Genomic DNA, 17298 nt, shown 5'->3' with positions numbered 1-17298 from the left:
TGTGAAAGAATTTCTGCAGGTTCAACCTCCTCGTTGTAGTAGAAATTGGCCTTCCAAAAACTGGTCCTTTCCTGCCACGGACAGACCCCAAAGAGGCAGATACAGGCGCCCGAGGGGCAGAGGACAACCACAAGGATCGTACAGAGGCAGACAATGGCAAGCTCCTACACCAAGAGGTGGTGAGGACAACTCACAATCTTTCAGAAAGCAAACCCAATGACTTTCCCCTTTGCAGGCCAACCAGGTCTCAAATGGCAGCCCCCTTAGGAGGAAAGCTGACACTATTCTCAAAAAATTGTCATGTTGTCACAAAGGACAAATGGATCCTGGACATTATAAACAGAGGCTACAAATTCCATTTTCATACCCTTTCAAAAATGAAAGGCATGCCAAAACTGCCACACAATCAAAGGGCAGAGGCACACAAGCAAATTTCAGATCTTATAAACATGAAAGCTATTCAAGAGGTACCTACACACGAACAAGGTCAAGGTTTTTATTCCAGGCTATTTCTGGTGCCAAGGAAGGGAAAAGATTGGAGACCTATTTTGGATCTTTCCACCCTAAACACATTCCTACTCGTACCAAAATTCAAGATGCTCACTCTACAGCAACTTCTTCCCATGCTGGGTGAGTCTTGGCTGGTAACATTAGACCTCAAGGAGGCATACCTGCATGTCACAATCAGACAAAATTGCAGAAGATACCTCAGATTTCTTGCAGGTTCAACCCATTATCAATTCTCTGCATTGCCCTTTGGCTTATCTACTGCGCCCAGAGTATTCACGAAATGCCTGGCATCAGTAATTGCCTACTGCAGACTTCAAGGGATACAAATATACCCTTATTTGGACGACTGCCTGATCCAAGCGGACAGCAAGCACATTCTTCTGAAACATCTGGCTTATGTAATAATATTATTAAACTCTCTGGGATACACAGTCAACAAAGAGAAATCAAGGCTAATACCCTCTCGAAATATAATTTTCCTGGGTGCCAATTTGGACACAAACACCCAGATGGCCTACCTCACGCCAGAGAAGCAGGGGCAACTAAATCAATACTTCAAAACACTGGCAAATTGCACCAGGCTGACTACAAGGAGAATCCTGCAGGCTCTGGGATTCATGGCATCTTGCATCTTGCTAATCCCATGTGCAAAGCTGCATATGAGAAAACTACAATGGTACCTAAAAAACATATGGTCTCAACACAGCCACAGTTTGGAAACAATAATACCACTACTTCCATGTCTGCAAAAGGAATTTCTGTGGTGGGCTCAAGCATGTCAAGCAAACACAGGTCTTCCATTCAGCAAGCCTCAAGCAAATCAAGTCATCACAACAGACGCCTCGGACTACGCCTGGGGGGCGCACATGACAGACTGGTGCATTCAGGGCAAATGGTCCCAAAAAGAAAAGCACCTTCACATCAATCAAAAAGAAATGCTAGCAGTAATAAATGCTATTATAGCTTTCAAGGACCTTCTACAACCAGGTCAACTATTGATAAGAACAGACAACACCACAGTTATGTGGTACATAAACAAGCGGGGAGGAACACATTCCTATCCCCTATGCAGACTGGCCATATCACTTTGGAACATGGCCATGGACTTACAAATGGAACTACAAGCACAGTACTTGCCAGGCAAGGAAAACACGCTGGAAGACAACCTAAGCAGGAATATGACAGATCCACACGAATGGATGTTGCATCCAAAAGTTTTTACAGAAATAATCCAAGAATGGGGAAGGCCAGACATAGATCTCTTTGCCTCCCACAAAAATCATCAATTGACAAAATTCTGCTCGAGGACCTTCCACCCAAAGACCTGGAGTGTGGACGCTCTCTCTTTCAGCTGGACATCAATGACAGTTTATGCCTTTCCGCCTCTTCCTCTGCTGCCCAAAGTTCTATTGAAGACCAGTGCAGACAGACCAAAGATGATCCTCATTGCTCCGGACTGGCCAAGGCAACACTGGTACCCACTCCTGAGGAGCCTGACTCATTCCCCTCCATGGACCCTGCCTCTAATGCCTCTTCTTCTGACTCAGCCCAGCTTCAAAACTCTTCACAGTCAGCTAAAAACACTCAATCTAGCCGCATGGAAGATTCCTTAGCATCACAGCAGGCTCTACTCTCCAATGAGGTGCAGGATGTCATTTTGGAGGCCAGAAGGCCATCAACTAGAAAAGCTTACTCCGCAAAATGGAAACGTTTTTGTATCTGGAATGAGAAAAAGGGCCAGAACCCTGGAACACTGAATTTACCTCAAATACTACAATATTTGTCTGAACTACTAAGCAGTGGACTTTCGTTCTCCTCCATCAAAATCCATGCCTCAGCCATTTCTGCAGAATACAACACTAATCCTCCTTTATTCTCTCATCCTCTTGTAAGACAGTTCCTCAGAGGGGCTAAGAATTTAAGACCTCCAAGGAAACAACCAATACCTGCTTGGGATCTAAATTTAATTCTGGAAAAACTGACTTTGCCTCCTTTTGAGCCAGCTGCTTCATCAGATTTGCATTATTTGTCCTGGAAAACAGCTTTCCCTCTGGCTATCACTTCAGCTCGTAGAGTTTCAGAACTACAGGCCCTCATGGCTGTCCAGCCTTTTATCATCTTCCATCAGGACAGAGTTTCATTACGAACCAATCCTTCCTTTATGCCTAAAGTGGTATCCAGGGTAACTTTAAATCAGGCCATACATTTACCTACTTTTTATCCCAATCCTCAAAACAAAGGGGAGAGATTACTCCATTCCTTGGACATCCACAGGCAACTGCGTTATTATTTGGACAGAACAAAGCCTTTCAGAAAATCAGAACAGCACTTTATGGCCTATGCGGTAGGAGCTCCAGGAAAGCCAATTTCCAAGCAGACAATCTCAAAATGGATAGCCCACTGTATACGCTTTTGCTATTCCTTTCATGGCAAAACTGTTCCTACAGGCATTAGAACTCACTCCACCAGGGCCACAGCCACCTCTGCAGCCTTCCTCAGAGGAGTTCCTACCAAGGATATCTTGTAAGCAGCCCTTGGAGTTCTGTGCATACCTTCTCCAAACACTACAACCTACCATTATACTCCAAATCCAGAGCAGGCCTTGCCACTGCAGTCTTGCAGGGCATTTTGGCTCCTCCTAGTTCCACCTAGTGCCTACCACCCCTTTCTTAGCTTTGGGATTCTACCCATCTGTTATGACTGCAGCTGTGTGCATGATGAACATAGTACAGTTTTGTACCTACCATAAATGTAGATGTTCGAGTGCTAATACAGCTGCAGTCCAGGTTTCCCTCCCTCTTTTCCCTCTAGGGGTATTCTTTTATGGTGTATTTGCTTGCAACTACTGTTTTCTGATTATATTGCATTGCATTACTTCATAATTTTATATATTGCCTTCCTTCTGGGGGCACCTGACATCTGGGGCAAGAAAAACTGAAGAACATGGCGTTGGCTGGTTCTTTTATAGCCCTGTCACACTGACGTCAGGGAAGAAGCGACGACAACCGACGCCGGACCTAGACTTTGGAATTCGGCCGACCGAGGACCCGCCTGACGGCAGGAGAACCCATCTGTTATGACTGCAGCTGTATTAGCACTAACATCTACATTTATGGTAGGTACAAAACTGTACTTTTTTTGCGCTAAACTTACCTTTTGGAATTGTGGCCAGAAAGTTCATCCTTGGTCTCATCGGACCAAAACACATTTTCCCACATGCTTTTGGGAGACTTGATGTATTGTTTTGCAAATTTTAGCCTGGCCTGGATGTTTTTCCTGTGTAAGAAAAGGCTTCTGTCTTTCAATCCTATGCCATAGTCCAGACATGTGGAGAATATGGGAGATTGTCACATAAAGTACACAACCAGTACTTGCCAGAAATTTATGCAGATCCTCCAGTGTTGCTGCAGGCCTCTTGACAGCCTCCCTGACCAGTTTTCACCTTGTCTTTTCATCAATTTTGGGGGGACGTCCAGTTCTTTGCAACATCACTGTTGTCCCATATGAAAATCCTACTAGGAGAGCTGAACTTTATTTGGGGTTAATCAGAGTCTCTTTAATTGATGGCAGGTGTGTACCTAAGAAGACTGAATGCTGTAATTAAACCAAAAAGTGCTTCAACAAAGTATTTAAGGGTGTGAGCACTTATTCAAATAGCTTATTGTACGTTTTTTATTTTTTTATATTTTTTCCCCTAACAGATTTGTTTGTTTTTTAATTGAATTGTACAGGTTATAGGTCACGTTAAAAGTGGGAAAAGTTTTGAAATCATTTATTGTGGTCTAATTTTTTTATATCACAAAAACCTGGCAGTTTAACAGGGGTATGTACACTTTTTATATCCACTGTATACACAGTTGTGTGTACACAGCACACCTTTATGTACGTGTGTGTGTATATATATATATATATATATATATATATATATATATATATATATACACACACACACACACAATGTATACATATGTATACATATATATATATATATATATATATATATATATATGTATATACACACACACACAATGTATACATATGTATACATATATATATATATATATATATATATGTATAATGTGTGTGTAGTATAAATGTGTGCATATGTATACCTATATAAATAATATAGTACGTTTTGTGTTAGTAATTGTGTTGAGCAGTTATTCAAGAATGCACTTGCGTCAAATTTCCATTTATGGATGTCTGCTCCCAAAAAGTTAACCATTGTGCCCATAGATGTCAAATTCCCCCCAACACAGACTTACTCTTCATTGTATCTTTTGCCATGGTCCAGACTGCAATGTGGTTAACTTCACAATTTGTAAGGGTTTTTGCTACAAGGCTCTCAAGAAGTCCGGAAGCCCTCCAGGCCAGACAGAAACTTGTAACGTTATTTAACTTTCCAACATTTCCATGGTCTTGCAGCAGCCGGGTGGCCTGCGTATCCTACATGAAAAGAAAAACACACTTACATGGAGAAAGAAATGGATACCCTGAAAGTTTAAAGTCCAACGGATGGCCTCAGGTCCAAGAGTGCAGTTTCTATGGAGGCACTCACTCAGCCCCTGGTCTTGCTGCCTCATAGTCCTCTAGCTCCTCCCCCTTAGGACACCCCTGTGGGAAGCTTTTATGCCTACAACCTCTAGTACATTCCACAAGACTGAGCACCAGGCATTGGTCTGCTCATCATATTCAAGATTCTTGATGTCAGTTTCTAAGCGCCACCTGATTATCAGACACTGGCAGGACAGTGTTCATTATTAGTTAGTGTTGCAGTTATCATCAAGGAAGATGTCTGCTCCTTAAATTAGAATGCAGTGCTGTTCCTCCCCATAGGATTATACAATCTCATGTGACCACCCTGGCATTTGCTGCTAACTTGTATCTGGACATCTGCCTCTGGCGGGTCTGTTCCCCATAATGCTAGCAAAGTTGGCTCAGGGATTTCTTTGGTTTCTTTGTCCAGTGCAGCCAGACTCTGAAGAGCCCTCTGTGTTAGGTGTCAGCCCAGAAGGAAGAGGAACGTCTCTGCAGTGAGACACTGAGATGCCTTTGATTCTTATGAAGAGGAACTGGACTGTAAATCACAGCTTTTCTGTCCCCTAAGATATGGCACAGATAGCAAGTGTACCTTAGATTTTCACTTTTTTTTTAGAGGACATACCATTTATAGATGCTTCTTCAGTCAGGAGAGAACACTTTATATGATGAGTTCAGGAGGCCTCTGATTCGCGAAGAGAGACTGGGACCTTCTGTGTGTAGTGCATCCCAAGCCAGCTGCTGTGTCTCCAGTCCAGGAGGCTTTCTTGAATGTTTTCCAAGCAGCGTACACTGTTGGAGTTGGATTCTCACCCCCACCCCCACAAGAGGCCTTCAGGTTGAGGAGCCTCACAAATTGTTATATAAAAATCATGCTGCAGTTCTGGGTGCAGTGCCCTGGAAACTGCCAAAGAAGTAAACTTGGCTCCAGGGTAAAATACTCTTCCAGGGAAAGTAGATAGCTTACTAGTTTGGAAAGAAAGTACCATAACCTTCAGAGCCTTGAATGTTTAGACCCACATTCTGAAGTCCCAACATATCATCAGGCAACCCCAGGGCAGATGGGATTGTGTAAAATGAGACCCTAAAGGCAGATATGCTTGGCCAAATCCAGACTGTTTGCAGCTGAGGAAACATGCCATAAAATGTGTTTATAGTGCTTATAGATGCCGCATCCAGGACTAAAGGGTCATTTACAGATACATTCTTAGCTGACATCCCACTTCCTGTTTGTGGATGTAAAGGCTCAACTCGTTAATGCTTGGGTTAGATAAGTTGTTCTTCAGACCCCTAACTTATGATGCGTTTAAAAGACTGTAAGATAACAGGGAAAAGTATGGAGTCAGTAAAACAAGTTTCAACCTCCTATTCCAAAATATAACCAACTGTCTCTCAATGTAAGGTCCTTATTACTGAAAGCAGAGAAAATGCAATTGGCTAAAAGATGAGCTATGCAGGAGGACAGAGTAAGGTCTTGGGGAGTAGCCTAAGGCTCATCCTCTGACAGGGAGCAGCTGTGGCGATACCAGCCTCCTCCCTCTCCTACCCCAGCCTTTTAACTCCCCCTGTAATTGCCTCATGATAGGAGGCTGGTTTGCCTGCTTTCATCAGAATTGGTTTAGTAGCCCTCTTGTCTCTACTTTGGTCTCTGGCCCATCTGATTTCAAGTGATCTCAAAGATGCCTACATTTACATCTCAGTCTTCAAAAGATGCAAACAGAACTTGAGGTTTGTAGCAAAGATCATCACTGCAAGTTTGTCCTTTGGTGACTACTGCACCTAGAGTTTTTACAGAATGTCTGGTGCGTGTTCTAGTTCATTGCAGACAGCAGGCATCCTGATTTTACCCCTGCCTGAATGGCTGTCTGTTTCAGGCTGAATCCCAGAAGAAGATACAGAGACCTTTGAGACTATTTAAAGTGCCTTCCACACTAGGGCTTTCTGTGAACAAACAGTAGTAGAACCTATGTCCACCAGGGAAGGTGACCCTTCTGGGCATCTTCTGTAACACCAACTCTGTAAGGGTTTACCTACCACAGGAAAAAGTAGAATCCCTTCTGGCCCGTTTCCAGGACTTGCTAAGAAAATCAGAGGGGTCATCCAGGGAACTTCTGACCATTCTGAGCTTTGCAGCATTATCCCAAACCCATAATGCCATTAGACATGCTACACATGGGGAAGCTTCAGTGGTACATAGAGTATGTGGGACTAGCAGATTTACTTCATGCCATATAGCATCTCTGTCATAACTTGTATAATGAAGGTAGTGGAATGGTGGATAGAGCAAGGGCACCGCTTCCAGACCACCCACCCCAAACCAGACCTTAACCATGAGTGCCTCAGACTTGGCATTAGGGGCACAGACCAAAAACCTCTAAGTGCAGGGCATCTGGAATTAAAGACAGGCAAGTCTGCATATAAACATAAACAAGATTGACAGTGGACCAGGCTATCAGAATCTTCAGGACAGTCTGGAAACCTGGGATCTACTGGTCATAACTACACAATGGTCGTGTTGTAAATAAGAGATTGAGCCCTCCTTGTTTGCTTACCAGCTCTACAAGCCAGAAGTGCAGATTTGGAAACACCCCCCTGGATTGCTGTCTTTCACTGAAGGCCTCATGTATTCCAGTCCAGGAATACTTCATGGCAAAGTACTTGCGTAGAACCTCAACACATCTGAGTAAGATGGTGATGAACAGAGATTCATTCTCAGACCTCAAAAACAGATTGGTATACCAAAGACAGACATGTTGTCTTCTCTGAGCAATAAACAGCTAACAAAGTTGTGCTGCAGTCTCTCAAATAGACAGGTTTGAATAATGGTTGCTTTACTTCCTCTAGTTTTGGTAGTTCTATTTCTCTATGCTTTCTGTCCCGTGACTGTACTCTAGTACAGAATTCAAAAGTGGGAAGCCAGAAATGGTCTTGGTTACCCCATTCTGGCCATAGCTACAGTGCTTCTTCCACCCAATTTATGTGGTAAGGGGAAAAAGCTTTATTACTGCTTAACCTAAGAACCTCCTGATGCAGTCCAGGGGTTTTCTTATACACGCCAAACTGTACATGTTCAGGCTAATATCTTGGAAGGACTGACCCTGCTACCCTTTGATCACATTTTCTCAGAGGACATGCTAAAAGTCATGGGAAAAGTTAGAAGACCAAGTACAAAGTAAACGCCTAGCTAAATGGAATTAATTATCCTAAAGCTAATAGAGGAACCAGCACACACAGCAAGCGGATATACCTATGTTCTCTAGTGTAGGTCTGAGATTTTTTTTGTTCAGGTTTAGCCTATTCCTTATTGAAAACGCACCTTTAATGCTGTTCCAGCGTGCCTCCCTGTTGACTTCCATTGGTGTACAGGTCACACAGTGAAGCTTTTCTTGAAGAGCACAAGCCACCTGCACCCCCTCGAAGAAAAGAGGCCGAAGCTCAGGACCTTAGTTATACATTAGGAAAAACAGGCATCACTTTTTAAAGTAGCAGCTTCTGTACCTTTGACATTCCTTACTTGGGAAACAATGCTCCTGATAGCTGTCACTTCTGCTAGAAAAGTCTTTGATTTATAAACCCTCATGTGCAAGGTAGCCCTTCTTAGTGACCCTTCCTTTGTGCCAGTACTGTTTACTTAGGTACATAGAGCAAAGTTTTTCATCTTCCTGATGTCCTTCAAGAATGCAACTGCAGTCTTAACATATGGGTTGTCCTGCCTCAGGCAGCCCTCGGTCAGCCGGATTCCAAAGTCTGGGTCTGGCGTCGGCTGGTGTCGCCTCCTCTCCGACGTCACAACGGCTGGAGTATAAAGGCATTGGCCGACGCCATCTTCTTCAGTCTTTCTTGCTGCGCGGTGCCCGAAGAAGAAGCAGTTCGCAAGTGCCGGTCGGTCAGCTCCTGTGTTTTCAGTACCGAAGTCATCTAAAAGCTAAGTACCCCGTTGGAACATTTTTTCTTGCCTCAGCCGATGTCAGAACAAATTGAGAAAGTTAATAATTGTTTATCTTGTGGTAAACAAATACCTCATAAGGACTTCCATTCTTATTGCCTCCCTTGCCTGGGCCCAGACCACGATGTCTCGGCCTGCGCTACCTGTGCTTGCTTTAATCAGCGCACTCTCAGGCGCCGGGCAGAATTTGCCGAAGACTTTTTCGGTGAATCTTTCGCTTATATCATGCCGTCGGAACAACCGACAACCCAATCTACCAAAAAACGAAAGGACCGGGACCGACATCCTCGGCCCGCGTCCTCCACCGATACCCCTCCTAAACCCTCCGCGAGTGCTTCGGTCCCTTCGGAAGCGGTAATTCAACCGCTCCAGGCAGTCAACACAGCGTTAACACGGCCTTCGGTCTCGGAGTCTACACCGGTGCCGGTTGTTGATTTTCCTCCAGAAACTGAAGTTCTGGATCTACCCGACACCATTCCTGTGGACAAGGTTACTCCTGCACGTGGGGCAGCTAGGCCTCCTGTATCCATGTCCATCAAGGCCTTTGCACGTGCTAAGGCCGCCAGCCAGGCCAAGGCCCATCCTAACCTACTGCCCAGGCCCCTTCTTCTGATAAACAGATCATGTCTCTAGCTGCAGATCTTATTTCTCTTATCAGGGGGTCTCAGCCTCATCCAGACAGAGGTTCTCAGCCGCCTGCAGAAAAAAGGCCCAGAACTGAGCAGGCCGACAACCTCTCTTCAGATGAAGCCTCTGGGGATTCTGAGCATTCAGATACCCAAGAAGAATCCTTCCAGGCCTATGAGGACTCTGATGCTGAGGAATCAATTCCCTCTGTCTCTCCTCCAGAGGATTTTTCGTTCGGTGAGGTCCTACACTCTGAGGGAGCATTTTAAATGGCAGGGTCAGGAATTCTCTGATTCCAGGAAAAGGCTACGTACCTTCCTCAAGCTACCCCAGCACAGACCTTTAGCTATCCCTCCAGTTATGGATGTCCTGGATGATGATTTCTCTGACTCCAGTGCTAACCCTGATTCTCTCCCTCCTGCTCCTGTCAAGCCAGACAGATATTATAGGGTCCCTGACATCCACAAACATCTCCATTCTGTGGATCTAGAAACTATTTCACAGGGCCCCAAGGGAGTGGCTACTTCCACAGCCAAGAATCCACTGCCAGCGGATAGGGAAGCTAGGTCCCTGGAGAGATGGGGTAAAAAAGTTTATACCTCTACCACCCTGGCCATGAGGTCACTTAACTGCCTTTTTCATATGTTTCAGTACCAGGATTTTTTACTGGATGATTTACAGAAAAAGCTAGCCTCTCCTGAGCCTATTGATAGAAAGGCATTGCAGGATGTAGTACATAACACCCAGCAGGTTAGCAATCATTTTCTTCAGTGTGGTTATGATGCATTGGAGGCTTCATGTAGGGCAGCTATGACTGGGGCTGTTATACCGTAGACATGCTTGGTTAAAAGAACAGCCACTGCCAGACCATGTTAATGTAAAGTTACTTGATGCACCTCTGGAAAAACAGAAGCTTTTTGGTGCTAATGCACAAGATGTGTTGAAGTCCATTGAGGAAAAGCTAAATCAGTACAGACAGTCAAAGATTTCCTCCAGGTTCAGCCACCCAGATTCAGCAGGAATTGGCCTTCAAAGAATTGGTCCTTTCCAGACTCTGACCTGTTTCAAAGGGGAAAAAACAGGCGTGCCCGAGGTAGAGGGCAATACCGAGGCTCCTACAGGGGCCGCCAATGGCTACCGCCAAATCAAAGAAGTGGCGCAGGCAGCCCAGCTGCACCCCAAGGACAACCACAATGACTCGACTTTCATACCGCCTACAAAGGCTCAAAGAGAAGCACCTTTGGGCGGAAAATTATCCTTATTCTCAAAAAACTGGCATATCTTAACCAAGGACAACTGGATTCTGGATTTAATAGACAAAGGTTACAGATTCCACTTCCATACTTTACCAATAAGACAAGGCATGCCAAACCTGCCACTCCATCAAAGGGCAGAGGCACTCATTCAAGTTTCAAAGCTGTTAAATATAAAAGCAATAGAAAAGGTCCCTCCACAGGAACAAGGCCAGGGATTTTATTCAAGACTGTTCCTTGTTCCAAGAAAGGAAAACAAATGGAGGCCTATACTAGACTTGTCTACTCTAAATACTTATCTCATTGTGCCAAAGTTCAAAATGCTGACGTTGCAGCAACTCCTTCCCATGCTGGGCAAGGGGTCTTGGTTGGTCACTCTGGACCTCAAGGAGGCATACCTGCATGTCCCAATCAGACAAAGCTGCAGAAGATACCTCAGATTTCTTGCAGGGACAGAGCATTATCAATTCTCAGCATTGCCGTTTGGCTTATCTACTGCGCCCAGTGTGTTCACGAAATGCCTGGCATCAGTAGTGGTACACTGCAGACTCCAGGGGATTCAAATATACCCTTACCTGGACGACTGCCTCATACAAGCAGACAACAAACAAACCTTGATAGCAAACTTGGACTATGTCATTCAATTACTACAGGCCTTGGGATACACAGTCAACATTCAGAAATCAAGACTTCTGCCATCCCAACAGATTATTTTCCTAGGAGCCAAGCTGGACACAAAAACACAAATGGCTTATCTCACAGAGGAAAAACAACAGCAGTTACCAGAGTACTTCAAAGGCCTAGCAAAGCTCTCCCAGCTGACTGCAAGGAAAATCCTGCAGGCCCTGGGGTTCATGGCATCTTGCATTCTTCTGATACCTTTGGCAAGACTTCATATGAGAAAGCTGCAAAGGTACTTAAAAAGCTTATGGTCCCAACACAGCCAAAGCCTAGAGGACATAATCCCACTCATTCCATGTCTGCGAAGAGAATTTTTGTGGTGGGCTCAAACAAGTCAGTTAAACAAAGGCATGTCTTTCAACAGACCTCAAGCAGGCCAAATGATTACAACAGACACCTCAGACCATGGATGGGGGGCGCTCATGGAGGGCAGATGCATTCAAGGTCAATGGACACCAAGGGAAAGGCATCTGCACATAAACCAAAAAGAGATGTTGGCAGTGATGCATGCAGTCGAGACTTTCGAAAAATCACTTCAACAAGGACATTTGCTAATAAGGACAGACAACACCACTGTTATGTGGTATATAAACAAGCAGGGAGGCACTCATTCTTATCCCCTCTGCAGACTAACAATGATTCTCTGGGAAAAATCCCTAAGTCTGAAGATACATTTGCAATCTCAGTTTGTGCCAGGCAAGGACAATGTACTGGCGGACAAGCTGAGCAGAAATTTCTTGGATCCACACGAATGGATGCTGCATCCTCACATTTTCTCACAAATAACAAGGACATGGGGAAGACCGGACATAGATCTCTTTGCTTCTCACATGAATCATCACCTGGAAAAGTTCTGTACAAGGACCCACCATCCTCTAGCCTGGAAGACGGATGCTCTCTCCTTCAGCTGGAATTCCCTAACAATTTATGCATTCCCTCCTTTACCACTGCTGACTAAGGTGATACTGAAGATCAAAGCAGAACAACCAACAGGCTTTTTGATAGCTCCAGACTGGCCAAGGCAGCACTGGTACCCATTGCTGTTGAGCATAACTCGGACCAAACCGTGGCCTCTGCCCCTATGGTCTCTGCTTCTAACACAACACAATTACAGGACTGTTCATCAAAACCTGAAAACATTACATCTGACAAGCCTGGAGGTTACCATAACTCCTTCCGATATTTCTCTTTCCAAAAAAGTTCAAGAGATCTTACTGGAAGCACGCAGACCTTCCACCAGAAAAACCTATTCAGCCAAGTGGAAGAGATTCATCATCTGGAATGCTAACAGGGGTCAGGATGCAACAGTATTGAGTATACCTCAGATATTGGAATACTTGGCAGAAATGTTTCATACTGGTCTCTCATATTCTTCCATAAAGATTCATGCCTCAGCAATCTCAGCAAAATACAATTGTGATCCACCTGTGTTTTCACATCCTTTGCTAAGACAGTTCCTAAGAGGGATAAAGAATATCAAACCTCCCAGGAAACCGCCAGTACCTGCATGGGACCTCAATTTCGTCTTGGAAAAATTAACTCTTCCTCCCTTTGAACCAGCAGCAACTTCAGAAATGCAATTTCTCTCATGGAAAACAGTTTTCCTATTGGCAGTCACATCAGCAAGAAGAGTCTCGGAGATACAGGCACTCATGGCAGTACCTCCTTTTCTCATTTTTCATCAGGACAGAGTCTCTCTAAGAACCAATCCTTCATTCATGCCAAAAGTAATTTCCAGGGTGTCTCTAAATCAAGCCATTCACCTGCCTACTTTCTTCCCCAATCCTCAAAACGGAGGAAACACTGCTACATACTTTGGACATACACCGGCAACTACGCTACTACTTGGACAGAACTAAGGCCACCAGAAAGTCTGACCAACTGCTTGTAGCCTATGCTGCGGGAGTACAAGGAAAAGCAATCTCCAAACAAACGATTTCCAAATGGATTGGACACTGCATTAGATTCTGCTATTCTTTTCATGGAAAAGGTGTGCCAGCCAATATTAGGCCACACTCCACCAGAGCTATAGCCACATCCACAGCTTTCCTCAGAGGGGTGGCTACAAAGGACATTCTAGAAGCTGCTACATGGAGCTCCGTGCATACATTTACCAAGCATTACAACCTGCCTTTATACTCCAGATCCCGAGCAGGCTTTGCTTCGGCAGTCCTGCAGGGCATTTTAGCTACACCATCACTTCCTTAGTTCCAACCACCCCCAGCTTGGCTATGGTATTCAACCCATATGTTATGACTGCAGTTGCATTCTTGAAGGACATAGTACAGTTTTGTACCTACCATAAATGTAGATGTCCGATAGATATGCAACTGCAGTCGGATTTTCCCGCCCTCTTACCCCTCTGCATCCTTCTTTATGGGTCCACTACCCCTATTCCTATTAGCTGGGGGTATCTCCTATGGTGTATCTGTTTATTACTGTTGTGCATGTCTGGAATTGTTTATCCATTCACCAAATTTAGCCTTCCTAGGAGGGCACCTGGCATCTGGGGCAAGAAACACTGAAGAAGATGGCGTCGGCCGATGCCTTTATACTCCAGCCGTTGTGACGTCGGAGAGGAGGCGACACCAGCCGACGCCGGACCCAGACTTTGGAATCCGGCCGACCGAGGGCTGCTTGAGGCAAGACAACCCATATGTTATGACTGCAGTTGCATATCTATCGGACATCTACATTTATGGTAGGTACAAAACTGTACTTTTTCTTTCCCATTCGTAAAATCAAGGGAGATAATAAGAATCATGCACTCTGTGTGCATAGACAGTTGAGATGCTATGTAGGTAAGAACTTAGCCATTCAAAAAATCATATCAGCTGTTGTAGCTCCTTTTGGAAATTAAGCAGATATTACAGTGACAGAATAAACTGTCTTAAAATGGCTCACACACATGGCATTAACCTTTACTGTAAAACACAGAAGACACTGCATGTGAAGATCAGACCCTATTCTTCAAGGAGCACTATAGCCGCTGCAGCTCTTGAGAGGTTCATACCCAAGACCTCCTAGAAACAACCACTTCATCCTCAGTTCATACATTCTATAGGCACTGCAGGCTTAATACAATGCCTGGGGCTAAGGCTAAATTTTCCTCTGCTGTACTGAAGAGCATATTGCAGTCCTAATCCAGACACTGCACTGAGGCAGCCAGCGTCTGAGTCATTTCCTGTAACTTATGACTGCAGTACTAACTCCCAGAGAGCATAATACAGTTGTAAGCAAGTTACCATAATTGTAGATATTCCACTGTGGTCACTTATAGACCTGTTTCCATCCATCCTTCCTCTACAGCATCAGGACTGTGGTGGGTATACATATCCCTCTTCCTCCCCTTCTGTCTTGTTCAGCTTCCATAAGGAGAGCTTACATTCTGTACATCATAGTCTGCATACCTGTAGTAAGGCTAAATCAGCAGACCTGGATATAGGCTTGATATTGTCCAGTGCACCTGAACATATATGCATGGCCTTGTTTAGCTCGGGAGCAGGAAAGAAACAAAGATTGCCTAGGTAGATTTCACTTGTATAACAGGTATGTGGAGATGTCTGAGTTAAGGTAGTGCCAAATCAGCTTTGAAAACTCAGGCTAGACATCGGACTCTGATTCCTTTGTTAAAACTGCATCAGTAACTACACAAACATCTGCAGTTATGGAAATTTCATACACAGTTTTATTGTATACAAAATGGTGTATGCCAGTAATGTATGCACTTTGTGTTACAGATTCAAGAACTGCGACAGGAGAAGAACAAAATCACATCACAGTATGAGCAACTTGTAAAAGAAACCGAACAGTTGAAGTCGGCATTACAGAAAAGTAAAGATTCTGCTGCTTCTAGTGGTACTCAAGTAGGCACAAATTCAGATGTCTCTGATGTTAAAAGGTAAACTTGTCATAAAATACTTGGAGTTGTTCTGCTGTTGATGTACTAAGACAAGTCAAGTAAAGGCTTAAACCAGTGAGAAGGGCAAAGGAAGTTAAAAGGCAACCAAAATGTGTCCCTTCATCTTTGAGGGGGGGGGGGGTGTTGGCTACTTTGCCTCCAATCTTGACAGGTAGACATGATAGGTGTAGCTGGAAGGATATTTGCTTATTCAATGTTTCTAGAGTTTTATATGTTGAGCAGATGCATCTACCACAAGTGGGTTTTCCATAGTAGACTGTCAAGAAAGTATGAACAAGCAATGCTGGAGCTGTCAGGCAAAAACAAATGTGCATACCTTGTATGTTTGGCCTTTGACCAAGTTGAAAGTAGTCTGGGGTCAAGATTGTTTCTGGTGAGAGCCTGTATTTCTAACAGCTTTTTTATGGGGATATATATATATATATATATATATATATATATATATGGGTCTACTTTAAAAGCCCGAAACGCTACTTCGCCGACACAAAACTCACCGACGCCAGATAACCGACAACGCAAAACACCGAACACCATAACACCGACACACCGAACGTAAACAACACACCACACTACATAACATACCCACTAGCCCTAACCCTAACCCTAAGGTCCGACACTATCGCACACTCACCCTACCTGCACCCTAACCCTAACTCACTTAACCCACCCCTAACCCCAAGGTCCGACACTGTCGCACACTTCACCTACCTGCACCCTAACCCTAACTCACTTAACCCACCCCTAGCCCAAGGTCCGACACTATCGCACACTTCACCTACCTGCACCCTAACTCACTTAACCCGCCCCTAGCCCAAGGTCCGACACTATCTCACATTTCACCTACCTGCACCCTAACCCTAACTCACATAACCCGTCCCTAAACTACAGTCCCTCACTATCACGCACTTACCTTACACGAACCCTAACTCCGACACTTACACACACTCACCTTTCCCACAGCCTAACCCGAAATCCCACAATATCGCACACTTACCTCACCGCTCCTAACGCCGTCACTGTCGCACACTTACCGAGTCGCGATCACACATTACCCTTGTCGGTCTTTCCGCTGTCGGCAAATCACCCTGTCGGTAAACTTACCTGTCGGTTGTTTGGTCTTCGTTTTCCGCGTGTCGGGGAATCGTCGGTTCGGTCTTTAGAAGTAGACCCATATATATATATATATATATATATATATATATATATATATAAAATAAAACTGACCACTTTTACAGCTTTTTGTGAAGCATCATCAGTGTTATTTTTTACAATGTGCATAAGCTTACTGCTTAGTTCAATTTACAAATATTAAGATGAAAGCACTGAAAACTGCAATACTATAGTACAAAGATGGTCGCTGATATCCTTTATGCTGGGCTCAACAGTATTGTACAGTTTTTCCTCTTCGTCTGAATTAGTGGTAGTAATCCATCATGAACTCAGATGAAGAGATGAAGGCTTGTTTTACCAGTAGTAGCATTGTTTGTCTTTTAATCCTTTATGTAGCTTGACAAAAGGTCCAGTACTTTTGTGCTTGTAAGGGGTAAGACAATCTTCTAATAATAACTGCATATTAAAAGTCTATCTTAGATACATTGTGGTAGCAGGAAAGGGGACTGCTCAACACATCTAGTAAGTCACTGCAGATGCTACTTGGGTCAAGAGCTCCCCCAGCCTAGTATAAAGGCTTATGTATGTTTGTATGTATGTATTCTGCTGTACTTTCAACTCTGTTGCATCTTTAGGAAAGCTGTTTCAGCCACCCACCACACTTTCTGCAAAATAATATTCAAGTCTCGCTTCATTTGTCTACTTTGTAA

At 44.2% G+C, this 17298-nt stretch overlaps 1 protein-coding gene across 1 annotated transcript in view; it reads left to right on the top strand.

The window, feature by feature from the left end:
* Window positions 1–17298, top strand: part of MORC3 (MORC family CW-type zinc finger 3) — a 2525474-nt gene that overhangs the window by 2423145 nt on the left and 85031 nt on the right. Inside the window, exon 15 of the mRNA XM_044071548.1 lies at window positions 15297–15457. Coding sequence (XP_043927483.1) covers window positions 15297–15457 — 161 coding nt within the window. The remainder of the gene's footprint in view (window positions 1–15296; window positions 15458–17298) is intronic.

This window comes from Protopterus annectens, chromosome 5.part0 (genome assembly GCF_019279795.1).
Source record: "Protopterus annectens isolate FY-2018-M chromosome 5.part0, PAN1.0, whole genome shotgun sequence".
NCBI classification, from domain to species: Eukaryota; Metazoa; Chordata; order Ceratodontiformes; family Protopteridae; genus Protopterus; species Protopterus annectens.
This window is presented reverse-complemented; position numbering and strand designations above follow the sequence as displayed.